This window comes from Oncorhynchus gorbuscha, linkage group LG12 (assembly GCF_021184085.1).
Source record: "Oncorhynchus gorbuscha isolate QuinsamMale2020 ecotype Even-year linkage group LG12, OgorEven_v1.0, whole genome shotgun sequence".
Classification (NCBI taxonomy): Eukaryota; Metazoa; Chordata; class Actinopteri; order Salmoniformes; family Salmonidae; genus Oncorhynchus; species Oncorhynchus gorbuscha.
Genome location: NC_060184.1, coordinates 38,048,529 through 38,065,547, shown reverse-complemented (window position 1 = coordinate 38,065,547; position 17,019 = coordinate 38,048,529). Strand labels below are relative to the sequence as shown.

The 17,019-nt window shown below is 42.5% G+C and overlaps 1 protein-coding gene across 2 annotated transcripts in view; it reads right to left on the bottom strand.

Annotated features, from left to right (window-relative positions):
• The window catches only part of LOC123991686 (MAM domain-containing glycosylphosphatidylinositol anchor protein 2-like), a 371,078-nt gene that overhangs the window by 219,369 nt on the left and 134,690 nt on the right, over positions 1-17,019 (bottom strand). For both annotated transcript variants that reach the window (XR_006830836.1, XM_046293334.1), the window contains exon 3: positions 11,508-11,682. Coding sequence is in view for 1 of the 2 variants with exons in the window: in XM_046293334.1 (XP_046149290.1) it covers positions 11,508-11,682 (175 nt within the window). In the remaining variant the exon portion in view is untranslated. The remainder of the gene's footprint in view (positions 1-11,507; positions 11,683-17,019) is intronic.

The window sequence follows — 17,019 nt, the reverse complement described above, 5'->3', positions numbered from 1 at the left end:
GTCTCTGGAGAGACCTGAAAATAGTTTTGCAGCAACACTCCCCAGCTAACCTGACAGAGCTTGAGAGGATTTGTAGAGAAGAATGGGAGAAATTCCCCAAATACAGATGTGCCAAGCTTGTAGTGTCATACCCAAGACGTTTCTATGTTTTAATCGCTACCAAAGGTGCTTCAACAAAGTACTGAGTAAAACATCTAATATAAATTAGCATTTATTTTTTATTTTTAACTGGTTATGCTTTCTCATTATTGGGTATCGTGTTTACATTGATGAGGGGAAAAAAATATTTAATATATGTTAGAATAAGGCTGTAATGTAACACAATTTGGAAAAAGTCAAGGGGTCTGAATACTTTCCGAAAGCCCTGTAACGTCGACTCCTGACAAGTGCGCTTCGGATAAGTACAAACTCATTTCAAATGCTCTAAAGTTTTCCAGTCTCGATTCAAGTACATGCTCTTTAAATGCTCCTGATAAATGCATGGGCATAAGTGAAGAACATTAGTCTTTTGTACTTCATTGGAGTCCATTGTACTCTCCTAGTTCTTTTCATGTCAGAAATGTATAACATTGGGGATGTGAATTCCACCAGCCGATGAAGTAGTTTAATGTCAGCTATAAGCCCCTGCTGAAATACTTTAGGCCTGTGTCTACTAGATATAGCAATGCAGCTTCACACACAGCCATAAAGCCTAGATGAAATGAAAAACTTTGTAATAAATAGACCCTTCTTGGAACTGAAGAAGAGGTTCGAGGCTTCTCAAGAAAAGCAAAACTACCAATCGATCAATGGAGGAAGTTCTTTATTAACTTCTATGTGGGCATCTATTCCTGCAGACCTCACAATGGACAAACACATCTTCTGAGGCGTCAGCATGTAGGAATGTACTTAGATGGGGTCTTCGCCGAGCTCGGTGGGTATTTTAAATGAGTTATCGTTGGGTCTGCTAGGCCTGCTAGGGCTAATATCAGCTCCTCTGCACTGCAGAGATAAGTTTACCATTACCCCATCCTGCAGTTGTCTGTCTCTCTGAGTTAGTATAGCAATGCTAAAGCTAGACAAGCCACCTGGGCACCTTCCTTCTTTCATTTCATTCATTTTCTAACCCTGGCAATACATTTAGAGAATTCTCCTTTTCTCTCTTTCCTTCCTTCCTTCATTTAATTTAATTCTGTATCTATTGGACGTTGTGAGTCATGGCCGCTCCAGCAGACTCTTTAGAAGGGGAACGGTCAGGAGAGGAGAGCGCGTTGATTTTATAAGTATGCTTGTATGAATAAATACATCTGGAAGTACCTGTATTTACACTCAAAATTTAAATGAAGCCGCGTGCTCCGCCATAATAAGAATGTCGTTTGAGGAGTTAGCGGGGTAACTTTGGTCAACTCTGAGCTCAACTCGGGATAACCGGTACCACGAAAGTGGCTCACCTTTTAATTTGAATCAAATTTCTATGGCAATGAATCCTTCAGATCTAACCTGCTTCGGGGCAGGCTAACTCAGGGCAAACTCCAATATCCTTAATGAGATGGTCTGAGCCACAAGTTGAGGACCAATGAAATCAGATTCCCTCCCTCTTGTGTCATCTTCCCTTTAATTTTGTGTGCAAAAAAATAGTAATGTTAAAATACCTATCACATTCGACATTTAGTAATGATATAATGCATTTGAAACTTCACACACAGTAAAACCTTTGTAAAACCTTTGTATATTTTTATTGATAGTGGGAAAAAGAGTCCTTGTGCATTGATAAGCACAGCAAAGCACACCAAAGACGTCATTAACAATAAGTAATAAAATAAAAAGCCTAGTCCACACCATATCCTGAAGAATTTGCAAGAAAACTTTCATTTCTGGAGCTGAAATGTGAAGCTAACTGCAGCTGGCTAGCCGTAGAAAACCCTGAGTAGATCTAGCTTGCTTCGTAGTATACCCCTCTGATTTCAGAAGGACTTGGAAGGAAAAGCAATAAATGTTTTTTTAAAGCTAGCTAGCTAGCTAGCTGAAAAGCTGAATTTTCACTTTTGGATAAATAGCGTGCCCAATTTCAACTTCCTGCTACTCATGCCAAGAATATAAGATATAGATAGTATTCATAGATTTGGATAGACAACCCTCTGACGTTTCTAAAACTGTTTGAATCATGTCTGTGAGTATAACAGAACATATGTAGCAGGCAAAACCCCGAGGACTAACTGTTCAGATCCCCCCCCCCTCTGTTCCTTGTATTGTCTTTGCCATGGGGTATTTGATAGGAACCTATTTTCAGAACCTACTTCCACTGGATTTCGCCAGTCTTTGGAATTTGGTTGAGGTTATTCCTTTGTGCAATGAAGAAGTAGGCCAACTCGGAACTGGGGACACTTTTGAGAGTTGCGCAAGATGTGAAAATCAGCGCTGGTTTGTTTTCTTTCCTGTATTGAATACAGATTGCCCTGTCTAAGATTTGATCGATTATTAACGTTTAAAAATACCTAACGTAGTATTACAAAAGTAGTTTGAAATATTTTGGCAAAGTTTATAGGCAACTTTTGAAATATTTTGAAGTGACGTTGCGTTTTTCTAAGCAGTTTTTTTCTGGATCAAACGCACTTTATAAATGGACATTTTGGATATACAGTGGGGCAAAAATGTATTTAGTCAGCCACCAATTGTGCAAGTTCTTCCACCATAATGTGCAAATAAATTCATTAAAAATCCTACAATGTGATTTTCTGGATTTTTTCCCCCTCATTTTGTCTGTCATAGTTGAAGTGTACCTATGATGAAAATTACAGGCCTCTGTCATCTTTTTACGTTGGAGAACTTGCATAATTGGTGGCTGACTAAATACTTTTTTGCCCCACTGTATATGGACGGAATTAATCGAACAAAAGGGCCAATTGTGATGTTTATGGGACATATTGGAGTGCCAACAAAAGACACTCGTCAAAGGTAATGCATGAATCATTTTTTATTTCAGCGTTTTGTGAAGCGTCTGCAGGGTTGTAATATGCTAGCTCCTTTGTTCACTGCTGGTGCAGGCTATCAGATATTAGCTTCTTATGCTTTCGCCGAAAAGCATTTTAAAAATCTGACATGTTGGCTGGATTCACAACGAGTGTAGCTTTAAGTGAGTGTCTTACATGTGTGATTTAATGAAAGTTTGAATGTTAGAGCATTTTATTTGAAATCTGGCGCTCTGCATTTCCCCTGGCAATTGGCCAGTTGAGACATTTGCGTCCCGCCTATCCGTAAGAGGTTTTTAAAGAACAGGAGAAAATACTTCACTTTCGAAACAGGATATTCACATTGAAATACACAGCCTCCTAAATTCCTGTCTCTCTCATTTCACGTTTTTTTGTATCATCCCTCAGGCATAATATAAGTGTCCATCCTAACTAGCGGTTACATTTCTGGGTAGTATAAACACATTGGTATGAATAAAGACACACCGGTGCAACATCTGAAAAACCAGACAGTCAACACAATTTGTCAAGGTGTTTCTGTTGAGTCCTGGTGCCCAAACAGCAATTCTAATGCAAATTAAAAAATCAAGGCTGCAAAGCACTAAAAATAGTGAAAGCTGCAAAAGAGGCCCATCAATTAAATTCCCCCCTGGGGGACAGCTATAACATTTCTATGGAGAAATCCAGTGTGTTTCTGCTGGATGTGCAATACAACATTCTGCTAATGAAGTACACATGCATTACAAGGCCAGAGACAAGGGCATCCACAAAACACTTTAAACACTGCTGCTGTTTTAATAATGTCATATAAAGTCCTGTTTTAAGGCTGTACAATAAGAAGGAATAGCATTACATATTTAGTGTATACTCAATGATAAATATGAAGAGTTTACAAGATGAGATAATGATCAATTCAAGCTTGAAAGGCTAAAGTACTTGAAAGTACTGTACAATGTCTTTGACAATTGATTGTCCCTTTAAATCCCCTTCCAATGGACACAGAGTTTTTCTGGAGAGCACAACTAAGGACCTCAGTGGACAGGGAGCCAACTGGAGAGAACATTGGATGACATCATTGGTTGAATGAATGTCACAGCTGATGTTTCCGAACACTGCCATGGCTAGGGCTGTTATGAAAGGGGGGAAGTGGGATACCTAGTCAGTCCATCTGAATATATTCAACTGAAAAGTGTCTTCCGCATTTAACCCATATTGAATCAGAGAGGTGCGGGGAACAGTGGGTTAACTGCCTTGCTCAGAGGCAGAATGACATATTCTTACCTTGTCAACTCAGGGATTTTATCCAGCAAACTTCAGGTTACTGGCCCAACGCTCTGTGGTGACTGTATTACCGCCACACCGGCATTCATGAGTCATGACCGCAGTAAAATTCTACATGACCATTTAGTCACGGTAATCTCCTCTTATGCACTCTGGATATTAATTTGTAGTAGCCTACCCAACTCGCTAACGATCATCAGGTCACTAATGGCCTGGTACTCAAGACTCTATTGTCTCTCTTACCACTCTGACATCGAAAATCACATCAAACACATCATCAAAACAGTAGGTGCTTTTAAAACTCACCTTACTGTGATTGATACATTTGAAGAAAGGGGTTGAACAATAGGTTGTAACTGAGTGAAAAACATTTATTGTGGATGTTGTTTCAAAGCCTAACACAATGGAACGGACAGTGCTTTCTAAGGTGATGAAACCTCTTAAGGATCGGACCCATCATCTCAATTTCCGCCTAAAATGACATCCAAATCTAACTGCCGGTAGCTCAGGACCTGAAGCAAGGATATGCATATCCTTGATACGATTTGAATGGAAACACGTTGAAGTTTGGGGAGATGTGAAATGAATGTAGGAGAATATAACACATTAGATCTGGTAAAAGATAAAACAAACAAAAACATGCATTTCCTATTTTATTTTTGTTGCATCATCTTTGAAATGCAAAAGAAAGGTCATACATTGGAATAGGATGCTGGGTGTAATTTAGATGTTGTCCACAAGAGGGCAGCAGTGTGTGTCCAAAGTTTTAGACTGATACGTTCAAGATGTTTTTAAAATGTTTAAATATATATAGTTTTTATAATAACCTTTATCTAACTAGGCAAGAATAAGAATAAGAGATCTACATAATATTTAGCCTTCACACTGCTAGATGGCCGGGCGGGGGTGGGTGTGGAGCTTAGGGACAGCAGAGGGATCAGACTGGAGGATCCAGGTCCTACATTTGAATGAGTGGGGGATGGAGGAGTCTCTGCCACTATTGAGGATTTTTTAAAATCTGTTAGAATAACTCAAGTTTACTATTACTTATTTTATTTAACCTTTATTTTAGCAGGGGGTGAGCACTGCATCAATACATCAAATACACAATACATTGTCACGCCCTGATCTGTTTCACCTGTCTTTGAGCTCGTCTCCACCCCCCTCCAGGTGTCGCCCATCTGCCCCATTATCCCCTCTGTATATATATCTGTGTTCTCTGTTTGTCTGTTGCCAGTTCATTTGCTCCTGCCTTGTCTATTTTCCTGTTTTCTAGTTTTCCCGGTTTTGTCCTTTCTGCCTGCCCTGACCCTGAGCCTGTCTGCCGTCCGGTACCTTGCCCTACTACTCTGGATTACTGACCTCTGCCTGACCTGACCCTGAGCCTGCCTGCCTGCCGTCTTGTACTTTTGCCTGCTGTGTTCTAATTAATAAACCTGTTACTTCGACATTGTATGGACCTGAGGCTTACCTTCAAATGATATAGTACGAACTGGCCATGACTGACCCAGCAGACTTGGACCAGCTCCGCAATGCCATCTCCTCCCAAGGAACCATCCTTAGTAGACAAGAGGAGTTGCTTTGTGGTCTGATGGAAGGGTTCCAGGATGTGGCCAAATGTCACCACTTAGCATTGGACGCATTGCGGGAGACATTTCTGTGGGTTGCCTACCAGGCAGCCTACCTCGACGGTAACCTCCCAGCCCCTCAGTAACCTGGCTGGTAGCAGCGTCATCACCCCGGTTTCCCGGGAACACCGCTTACCTCCCCCGGAGCGCTATGATTGAGATTCCAGAACCTGCCGGGCCTTTCTCTCCCAGTGCTCCCTCGTTTTTGAGCTGCAGCCTTCTTCGTTTCCCTCGGACCGCTCAAAGATTATTATGCTGATGTCCGAGAGGGCACTCGCCTGGGCCACGGCGGTGTGGGAGCAACAATCTGCCGTCTGCCTCAGTCTGGAGGTATTAGTGGCGGAGGTTTGAGGCTCCGGTTTCCAGGGGAGAGGCTGCCCGGAGGGTACTCCAGCTTTGGCAGGACACCATCCGGTGATGTTCTGCATGCTAACAGCAAAGGGTACCTGCAATCCGGAAGCGCTGTTCGACACATTCCTGCATGGATTATCGGAGGAGGTAAAGGATGAGCTAGCAGCCTGAGAACTACCGACAGATCTCGACTCACTCGTCACTTTAACCATCCGGATTGATGGTTGGCTACGGGAATGTAGGAGGGAGAAAAGGTCAGATTGCGGTCCCAATTGCTCACTCAAGGATCCCACTTGACATCCGATGAACTCTGGAAGTCCCCGAGAAGATCCGTGCTTACCTGAGTTTCTCCAAGAGCCTCCGGAGACTGCCGATTCACCTCTTCCCGAGCCGATGCAGCTCTGCAGGGTTAGGCTATCTCCAACCGAATGCGTACGTAGACATGAGACCGAGAGTTGTCTGTATTGCTGGTCATAATGTGTCTACCTGTCCCTTCAAGAGACCTAGCTCATTCGTTGGTGTGATTACTATGGTGGGCCTTAAAGAAACATTTCCATCTCCCCTTGTTCGCCCCCCCTCTCCATGCAATCCTGCGGTGGGGCGACCAGTCCAAGTCTCTCCAGGTACTCATTGACTCGGGGGCTTGCACGCCACTCTAGTGTCGAGGCTCCACCCCTGGAAGCCGAGACCTTTCCCCCTGCTCAAAGATAATTAGCCCCTCTGTTGTTTGTCCTCTGTTACCCCGTACCCTCCGTATTTGTCCTACATTTTCTGTGTCTAGAGTTAAAATCATATCTGACTATCCCCTGCCGTCCTGTACCTTTGCCTGCCCGTGTTCGAATTAATACACTTTTTTACTTCAACATTGTCTGCACCTGGGTCTTACCTTCAAACGTGATACACATATCTATAAACATATATTCTATAAAGTATGTAGAACACAATCACTATAATGAAATATGTGGACCAATAGGCAACAAGACGCTCAAAAACCAGAACATGTCATAGCCAACATAACATACACATAGCCTATACTTATATATTGTATGCCTCAGGTTGTATTTATATATATATAGAAATCAAAGACAAATACTTTAAATTAAAGTATTTTTCCTTCCAATCTCTCACAAGGACTCCTTGTGTCACTCTCCTGGTCAATTTCTGCAATAACCTCATCCAAATGTTTATACTCTTCGTAGCAATGTTGTACTTTTTCCGTTTTAACGTTTTTCCAATCCCCTGCGTCCTGTGGATTTTCAATGGAGAATGAATCGTGTTGCTCGCAGCCATAGGACAATAGCCCTTAGTCCTACAAAGGGCCATCACATACTCATGTAAAGCTCATTGGCTATCTAGCTATGTTTCAAAACAATAGGTGGTCATTGGACCAAGACACTGTCTATCAAGTGAACACCACCCGTCTCATTGGTGCATAATGATGGCTGACCTTCATGTGCTAATTGACGTGTTGTGTAGCCAATATGTAATGTAGAATGATGAAACAACGTTTGGTTGTCATCTAAAGTGTCTAAGGATTGCGCAAAAAACTAAACTTGACTGGGTGAGACAAGGTGTAGCGGATTAAATTTCATTAATTGTTTTGTTGCAAGTTGAAAGAGTTGGAATTCATGCAAAACACTGTACACAACATGGATTGTGTTAGGATATGAAAAATGATTTTATCAAAAAACTATGCTACATTTTATTTCTGGGACCCTCAGGATGACAAATCAGAGAAAGATTACTGAATGTAAGTACATTATTTACAGTCAGAGGTGAATGTATCAAACAAGTTGCCTGGATAAAAGTGTTTTGTTGTTGTGCACTATCCTCAAATAATAGCATGGTATTTTTTTCTGCTGTTATAGATACTGTAAATTAGACACCGCAGATAGCTTAACAGTCATTTAAGCTTTTTGACCATATCAGACATGTCTTTGTCCCGGAAAGTTGGCTTTTGTTTACAACATAATTCTAGTCAAATATCGCATATTGAGCAGCAAATGTCACGATTTCGGGACACTGATCCAGTAAAGGTTCATTCAAAACACCCATATTAGCATATTAGTGCTTACGCATAAGCATAGGCCTATAAATGAGCCCAAGCTCATTCAGATTTAGCCTACAATAATCTTTTATAGATGTTGAACAGCCTAGTGATAAGGCCTTTTTAATTGTCCTAATGAATAGATTGACACATTACCTTTAGCTATACAGAATATCTCATCAGAGTTTCTATGTCCTCCCGTCTCTCTTTCATTCCTTTCTCCAGCACGCAGAGAGAGGTGCTGTCAACAGTTTCATGAAATACGTTTTGTTGTGAAAACGTCACTATCGATGTTCCCGAACAGATTTCCCTTGATTTCCCAAATTAAGCACGGGGTAGCAGCAGGAACAGGATTGGAGAGCCCATGGCATACAGAGTTTGGGCAGAATATCACCTGTGGTGCAGCGAAATTACAGAAGCAGCCTACCCAACATGAGTGAAAAACGTACCAGCTGGAAAGCAGCCTCAATTCACTATTCCAGTGCATAGGGATGACATGCATTTTTCCCCTGCCCCTGTTCATGTGATCATGGGCCATTCTAAATATATTTGACATATTAGTAAAGACAAGATTAAATTGAGAATAGTCTGAGGGGTGAAAAAATGATCAATTGATGAGAGAACAGCGTGTACAGCATGAGGCAAGGAACAGAGTGTAAGCAATAGCCTATAGTCGCATCATGCAGCCCATAAATCTATTGACTTCTAAGATGTTCTAAGGTTTGTATAATTCACAACTAAAGTTGCCAAATAACTCTAAATCTAGCATATAGGACCCGTTTCAAATTATCACTTTTACGCTCAACATAGCCACTTCAACTTCATATGTGTGCACTCTTGCTTCTGAATGGGACAAATATCCATTATATTTTATTCAGCTAAGTTAAACTATATATTCCTCTTACTATAAAATCATACAATATAAAATAATGGCACAGGACTTACAAGCATATCCTGTCTGATAAATGAACAAGGTTACAGTCTTTGGCCTATAACATATTATAGGCCAAATCATATTATATTCCTCTGAAATACATTTTCTACATATCATAATGTTTATTTAGGCCTGCCTAACAAAAATAATGTATTTATTGTCATGGTGTATATTCAATTGATTTATTCAACATGTTTCAAATGTAGATGTTCCAAAGGCCACATCAGAGGCTTATATGCTGCTTGTATGAGTGGAGCCTGGAGATGCTAAACATGTTTATGTTAATGGTCAATTACCGTGAGACCCGGCAGTCTTTTGCATGACAATAACCTGCTGACACAATGTCATGACCGCCACAGCCCTAGCCATGGCAACCCAGAGAGCCACTGGTCAACTCTATTAATCATACTGTTATCAAGCTAAAAACAGTGACACTGGGATGTTAGTTACTGTCCGTCCAGGGTCTGTTGTATGTCTCATTTGTTTACAGTTAACAGTGTTGAAGAACTGAAAAGGAGAAAGCAAATGTCTAGTATACATCCACCACAAAGCCAATATGGCAGTCCAGTGCAGAAGAAGGAAAGGAGACAAGGAGAGAGTAAAATACTCCTCTTCCCCCTCCCTCCTCCAAGTTCCACGCTTTCTAACCATTCTCTATTCCACAGCCCCTGCTCAAGTCAGTACTGATAAACAGGTACAAGGGCTGAGAGCCACACAGACAACCAGGGGCCAGAAGGAGGCAGGGAGAGAGAGAGTGAGAGAGAGAACGTGGGAGACAGAGGGAAAGGCAGAGAGAGAGAGAGAGATAGCGGAGAGAGAGAGAAAGAGAGATCAGAGAGAGAGATAGCAAAGAGAGAGAAAGAGAGATCACAGAGAGAGAGAGAGAGAGAGATAGCAAAGAGAGAGAGAAAGAGAGATCACAGAGAGAGAGAGAGAGATAGCAAAGAGAGAGAGAAAGAGAGATCACAGAGAGAGAGAGAGAGATAGCAAAGAGAGAGAGAAAGAGAGATCACAGAGAGAGAGAGAGAGATAGCAAAGAGAGAGAGAAAGCGAGAGCAGGCAGAGAAAGAGCCTTGGCGGCGGTGAGGCTAACCACCAGCCACACAGACAGACCCGAAATGTGGTGATAGACCGACAGGAGTCACTGGCAGATGGAGCAGAGGCTTTAGATGTCAGATGAAAGCGATTCCACTTACTTTGGTAACCCCTGCCTGACCAAGGAGAAGAGAAGAGAGGCGAAGGCAGAGGAAGAGACAGAGGCCAACGAGAGGTGGAGACAGACGAGAGGCAGAGAGGAAAGACAGACAGGACTGCAGACTGCTCTGTGTTCTGCCACAGAGAGAGTGGGAGAAGAGGAGAACACAGGCCAAAAGGTTTATCGGCTTGCGATGATGTTACGGAAGGGAAAGTGCTGGTTTAATGTGCTTGTGTCACAGAGTGGTGGATCTGGGGAGGTTCTGGCTGGGAGCTATATAATGTTTGCTTGTCTAGGGTTCAGATGAGACAAACCGTCCTCCATTTAAGCGCACGTCTGAGGAGTTGTTGGTTGCAGCTGAAGTAAAGTAGGTGCCCCAGACAACTCCAATTAGACCTCACTATTATTTAATGGTTATGTTGACTAGCGTGGAAGCGACTGGGAAGGGTTGTTTATACTGTTGTCTACTGTACAGCCCCCCCCCCCTCCACACACACAGACACAGGATGTCCAGATAGGGCCACAATTCAACATTTAGTATTGACTGACATTTGATTGAATTGTGCAACAATTGGAATAAACCAAACCTTAAAAGCTTATCGTTAAGTTATGGTTGAATTCTAGTTTAAAGATGAACTATGCAGAAATCACTCCGCCATTTCCTGGTTGCTAAAATTCAAATAGTTTTCCTAATCTCCGTTTATGTGACAAAACAAGCAAGTGTAGTGTAGAGAATCATTGTACCATCTAAACCGCAGTGAAATATCTTTTCCATAAGCAAAAATGTTGTGTTTTCAGCTGTTTAAAAGTGGTACAGAAAACCGAAAGTAAAAGACGCAAAAACAAAACTTAAGGGAAGCATTGAAATAGCGCATATAGAACCGATCTACCACTTCTTAGATTTGCTTTCAATGAGAATGACAGATCAATAACACAAATTTCTATGTGTATCTGGTCGAGTCGCCCAAAAAGTTACATTTTGCAGCTCTAAAATCAAAAAGGGAATGGTTCATTAGCCACGTTGAATTTTATGCAATGTTATTACATTGAGAAAGTTCATTGAAATAAAAAGAAAACAACCTTGACTCAACCACTGTGTCCGAAGGTAATGTACAGTACTTACAGTAGACGTCGACCCGTATGGACTTGATGGCCGGGGAGCCCAGGCCGTTCTCAGCCTTGCAGTAGTAGCGTCCTCCCTGGTGTCTCTGGATCTTGGAGATGTGCAGCGTCTCGTTAAACACGCTGGAGTCCTGGAAGCGATCCGACACGCTGCCTGCTGTCTTGGTCCATCGGATCTGTGTAGGACACGTGGTTGGTTAGATGACTTACTTGACATAAAGCCCTTGGCTTCTTTAATCAATGTGCACAGGCAACTGATGAATGTCTTCCATTTTATTAAAGGGGTCGTTGTGGCACAAGGCCTGGATATAAAGAAAATATAAAGGAAATAGCAACGAAAAGAAAGCGTCCTTTTGTCCTTTTTTAATTTTTATCACCCAATATATTGTGTCCGATCCTCAAAGGAGATCTGATATCTCTATCTGATAAACCCTCATTCACAGCTTCACCGTCTTTCACTAACTGGTGCAACAACCTTAACCATGGTGCAACAACCTTAACCAACCTTAACCATGGTGATGAAAGGGGAACTAGCGTTCGGTCTCTTCCTCTGGTCTACAACATGGAGGTGTAATTGACCCTCCATCATGTATCTCTCTCTCTCTCTTTTTCTTTCTCTTTCTCTCTCGCTCAATTTTCAATTTCACTTGCTTTATTTGCGTGACGTAATGACGTACATATTGCTGAAGCATACTTTGGAAATGGAATGATTCATTAACAATATCAGTAACATCATGAAAGATAATCAACATTGTCACGAGCAGGACAATCAGTAACAGCAATAATCAAGGGTGGGGGTGTGGTGGGGGGGGGGGGGTTGTATTGGAAATCAGTAAGAAGAAAATCAGTAAATAAACAAAAAGACATGTGCAGGTTGGTAGATTTGTCAGACACAATCCCTCATTTTATGGCAGGCAGCAATGTAGTACGCTGCCAACCAACAGCTCTCTGCATCCTCCCCCAACAGGATGGGTAAATCTCTTCTCATCAGAGAGGTCTTGGAAACCTTCAATAACCATTTCACATTTGGGGAAATAAAATTCTCTAATTGCTTTATTTTTTTGCAATTTTGTCAGGAACTGTTGCTCTGTGTCAATTTCTGCCGCGGTACAGTGACTGCCCAGCCTTTCCTCTACAGGGAGCCAGGTAACACTGTGTCTACCTTTCTCAATGACAAGCCTATGCTAATTAAGTTTGTACTTTGTCAAGGTTCCTCTAAGATTTTGATCAGTAACAACGGTTAAATCATTTGCCATAGTAATACTGTCGATTTATGGCTAGACAGCAATGCATTTTGCGTTGTGCTTGTGTATCCTAATAGGTGATGTACAGATGTAGGATCTGATCCCGCTGTTGCAGGACAATGTTCAAATAAGTGTAAAACGTCTAGTTTATTTGAGGTTTAAAAATTCTTCCTGTAATGTGTACGATTGGGAGTCAGGAAGCAAGTTCAGGGAGTGAAATTCTTTAATATAGACAAAACAAGAAACACGAGAAGTGTACAGACATGAAACAACAACAAAACATGTACAGAAACAAGGGAAACAACCAAAGGGAGTGACACATATAGGGAAGGTAATCGGGAAGGTGATGGGAGTCCAGGTGAGTCTGATGTTGCGCGTAACGACGGTGACAGGTGTGCGTAATAATGAGCAGCCTGGAGACCTCGAGTGCCAGAGAGGAAGTATACGTGAAATTGAAATATCAGACTTGATTTTCCATCACAAAAAATAGATCAACCTCTACAAAAATATCCATTAATGAATTATATACACTGCTCAAAAAATAAAGGGAACACTAAAATAACACATCCTAGATCTGAATGAACGAAATATTCATATTAAATACTTTTTCCTTTACATCGTTGAATGTGCTGACAACAAAATCACACAAAAATTATCAATGGAAATCAAATTTATCAACCCACGGAGGTCTGGATTTGGAGGTGGAAAACCACACTGATCCAACTTTGATGTAATGTCCTTAAAACAAGTCAAAATGAGGCTCAGTAGTGTGTGTGGCCTCCACGTGTCTGTATGACCTCCCTACAATGCCTGGGCATGCGCCTGATGAGGTGGCGGATGGTCTCCTGAGGGATCTCCTCCCAGACCAGGACTGAAGCATCCACCAACTCCTGTACAGTCTATGGTGCAACGTGGCGTTGGTGGATGGAGCGAGACATGATGTCCCAGATATGCTCAATTGGATTCAGGTCTGGGGAACGGGTGGGCCATCAATGCTTTCCTCTTGCAGGAACTGCTGACACACTCCAGCCACATGAGGTCTAGCATTGTCTTGCATTAGGAGGAACCCAGGGCTAACCGCACCAGCATATGGTCTCACAAGGGGTCTGAGGATCTCATCTCGGTACCTAATGGCAGTCAGGCTACCTCTGGCGAGCACATGGAGGGCTGTGCGGTCCCCCAAAGAAATGCCACCCCACACCATGACTGACTTACCGCCAAACCGGTCATGCTGGAGGATGTTGCAGGCAGCAGAACATTCTCCATGGCGTCTCCAGACTCTGTCACGTCTGTCACATGTGCTCAGTGTGAACCTGCTTTCATCTGTGAAGAGCACAGGGCGCCAGTGGCGAATTTGCCAATCTTGGTGTTCTCTGGCAAATGCCAAATGTCCTGCACGGTGTTGGGCTGTAAGCACAATCCCCACCTGTGGACGACGGGTCCTCACACCACCCTCATGGAGTCTGTTTCTGACCGTTTGAGCAGACACATGCACATTTGTGGCCTGCTGGAGGTCATTTTGCAGGGCTCTGACAGTGCTCCTCCTGCTCCTCCTTGCACAAAAGTGGAGGTAGCGGTCCTGCTGCTGGGTTGTTGCCCTCCTACGGCCTCCTCTGCATCTCCTGATGTACTGGCCTGTCTCCTGGTCGTGCATCCATGCTCTGGACACTACTCCGACAGACACAGCAAACCTTGCCACATCTCGCATTGATGTGCCATCCTGGATGAGCTGCACTACCTGAGCCACTTGTGTGGGTTGTAGACTCCGTCTCATGCTACCACTAGAGTGAAAGCACCACCAGCATTCAAAAGTGACCAAAACATCAGCCAGGAAGCATAGGAACTGAGAAGTGGTCTGTGGTCCCCACCTGCAGAACCACTCCTTTATTGGGGGTGTCTTGCTAATTGCCTATAATTTCCACCTGTTGTCTATTCCATATGCTCAACAGCATGTGAGATTTATTGTCAATCAGTGGTGCTTCCTAAGTGGACAGTTTGATTTCACAGAAGTGTGATTGACTTGGAGTGACATTGTGTTGTGTAAGTGTTCCCTTTATTTTTTTGAGCAGTGTATATTCATTATATATACTGTAATCCACATAATAGTTCACATTTCCTGTAGCTGCAGGATTATTTTCCTGCTGTAGCAAACTGGCAAAAGTTAACATCCGACATCTGTAGTTGCTGCGTGCACATGCACACACTCTCTCACACATATTGGCCTTGCTTTGCCTCCAAAGCCAACACATATCTCTGCTGTTTGAGTGAGCAGAAGACGAGCAGCAGGGCATTGGAATTTGATATCACTGTATTGGCTAGCGATAGCATGGTATTGGAGACTGATGCAATCCCATTTGATGGTGATAGCATAGGATATTATCACAAAAGGCTTGGGTTTGGTTGGTGTCGGAGAGATAGCTGTTCTGTTGTATTGGATGTGGGTCTTATCCTATGTTCAACTTCCACACTGGGAAATATATAGTTGAAGTCTGAGGTTTACATACACCTTAGCCAACTACATTTAAACTCAGTTTCTCACAATTCCTGACATTTAATCCTAGAAAAAAGTCCCTGTTTTAGGTCAGTTAGGATGACCACTTTATTTTAAGAATGTGAAATGTCAGAATAGTAGTAGAGGGAATGATTTATTTCGGCTTTTATTTCTTTCATCACATTCCCAGTGGGTAAGAAGTTTACAGACACTCAATTAGTATTTGGTAGCATTGCCTTTAAATTGTTAAACTTGGGTCAAATGTGTCGGGTAGCCTTCCACAAGCTTCCCACAATAAGTTGGGTGAATTTTGGCCCATTCCTCCTGACAGAGATGGTGTAACTGAGTCAGGTTTGTAGTCCTCCTTGCTCACACAAGCTTTTTCAGTTCTGCCCACAAATTCTCTATGAGATTGACGTCAGGGCTTTGCGATGGCCATGCAAATACCTTGACTTTGTTGTCCTTAAGTCATTTTGACACAACTTTGGAAGTATGCTTGGGGTCATTGTCCATTTGGAAGACCCATTTGCGACCAAGCTTTAAAGTTCTGACTGATGTCTTGAGATGTTGCTCCAATATATCCACACAATGTTCCAGCCTCATGATGCCATCTATTTTGTGAAGTGCACCAGTCCCTCCTGCAGCAAAGCACACCCACGACATGATGCTGCCACCCATGTGCTTCACGGTTGGGATGGTGTTCTTTGGCTTGCAAGCCTCCCCCTTTTTCCTCAAAACATGACAATGGTCATTATGGCTAAACAATTATATTTTTCTTTCATCAGACCAGAGGACATTTCCCCATGTGCAGTTGCAAACTGTAGTCTGGCGTTTTTATGGCAGTTTGGAGCAGTGGCTTCTTCCTTGCTGAGTGGCCTTTCAGGTTATGTCAATATAGAATGCCTTTTACTGTGGATATAGATACTTTTGTACCCGTTTCCTCCAGCATCTTCACAGGGTCCTTTGCTGTTGTTCTGAGATTGATTTGTACTTTTCGCACCAAAGTACGTTCATCTCTAGGAGACAGAACGAGTCTTCTTCCTGAGCGGTATGTCGGCTGCATGGTTCCATGGTGTTTATACTTGCGTACTATTGTTTGTACAGATGAACCTTGTACCTTCAGGCATTTGGAAATTGCTCCCAAGGATGAACCAGTCTTGCGGAGGTCTACAATTTTGTTTCTGAGGTCTTGGCTGATTTCTTTTGATTTTCCCATGATGTCAAGCAAAGAGGCACTGAGTTTGAAGGTATGCCTTGAAATACATCCACAGGTACACCTCCAATTGACTCAGATAGCCATGACATCATTCTCTGGAATTTTCCAAGCTGTTTAAAGGCACAGTCAACTTAGTGTATGTAAACTTCAGACCCACAGGAATTGTGATACAGTGAATTATAAGTGAAATAATCTGTCTGTAAACAATGCTGGAAAAATCACTTGTGTCATGCACAAAGTAGATGTCCTAACAGACTTCCCAAAACTATAGTTTTTCCACAAGAAATTTGTAGAGTGTTTGAAAAGCGAGTTTTAATGACTCCAACCTAAGTGTATGTAAACCTCCGACTTCAACTGTATGTCCGCCAATTGAAGCTCAACAGAAGTTGGGTGATGCAACAGGACAACGACCCAAAACACAGAAGTAAATCAACAACAAAATGGCTTCAACAGAAGAAAATACACCTTCTGGAGTGGCCCAGTCAGAGTCCTGACCTCAACCATATTGAGATGCTGTGGCATGGCCTCAAGAGAGCAGTTCACACCAGACATCCCAAGAATA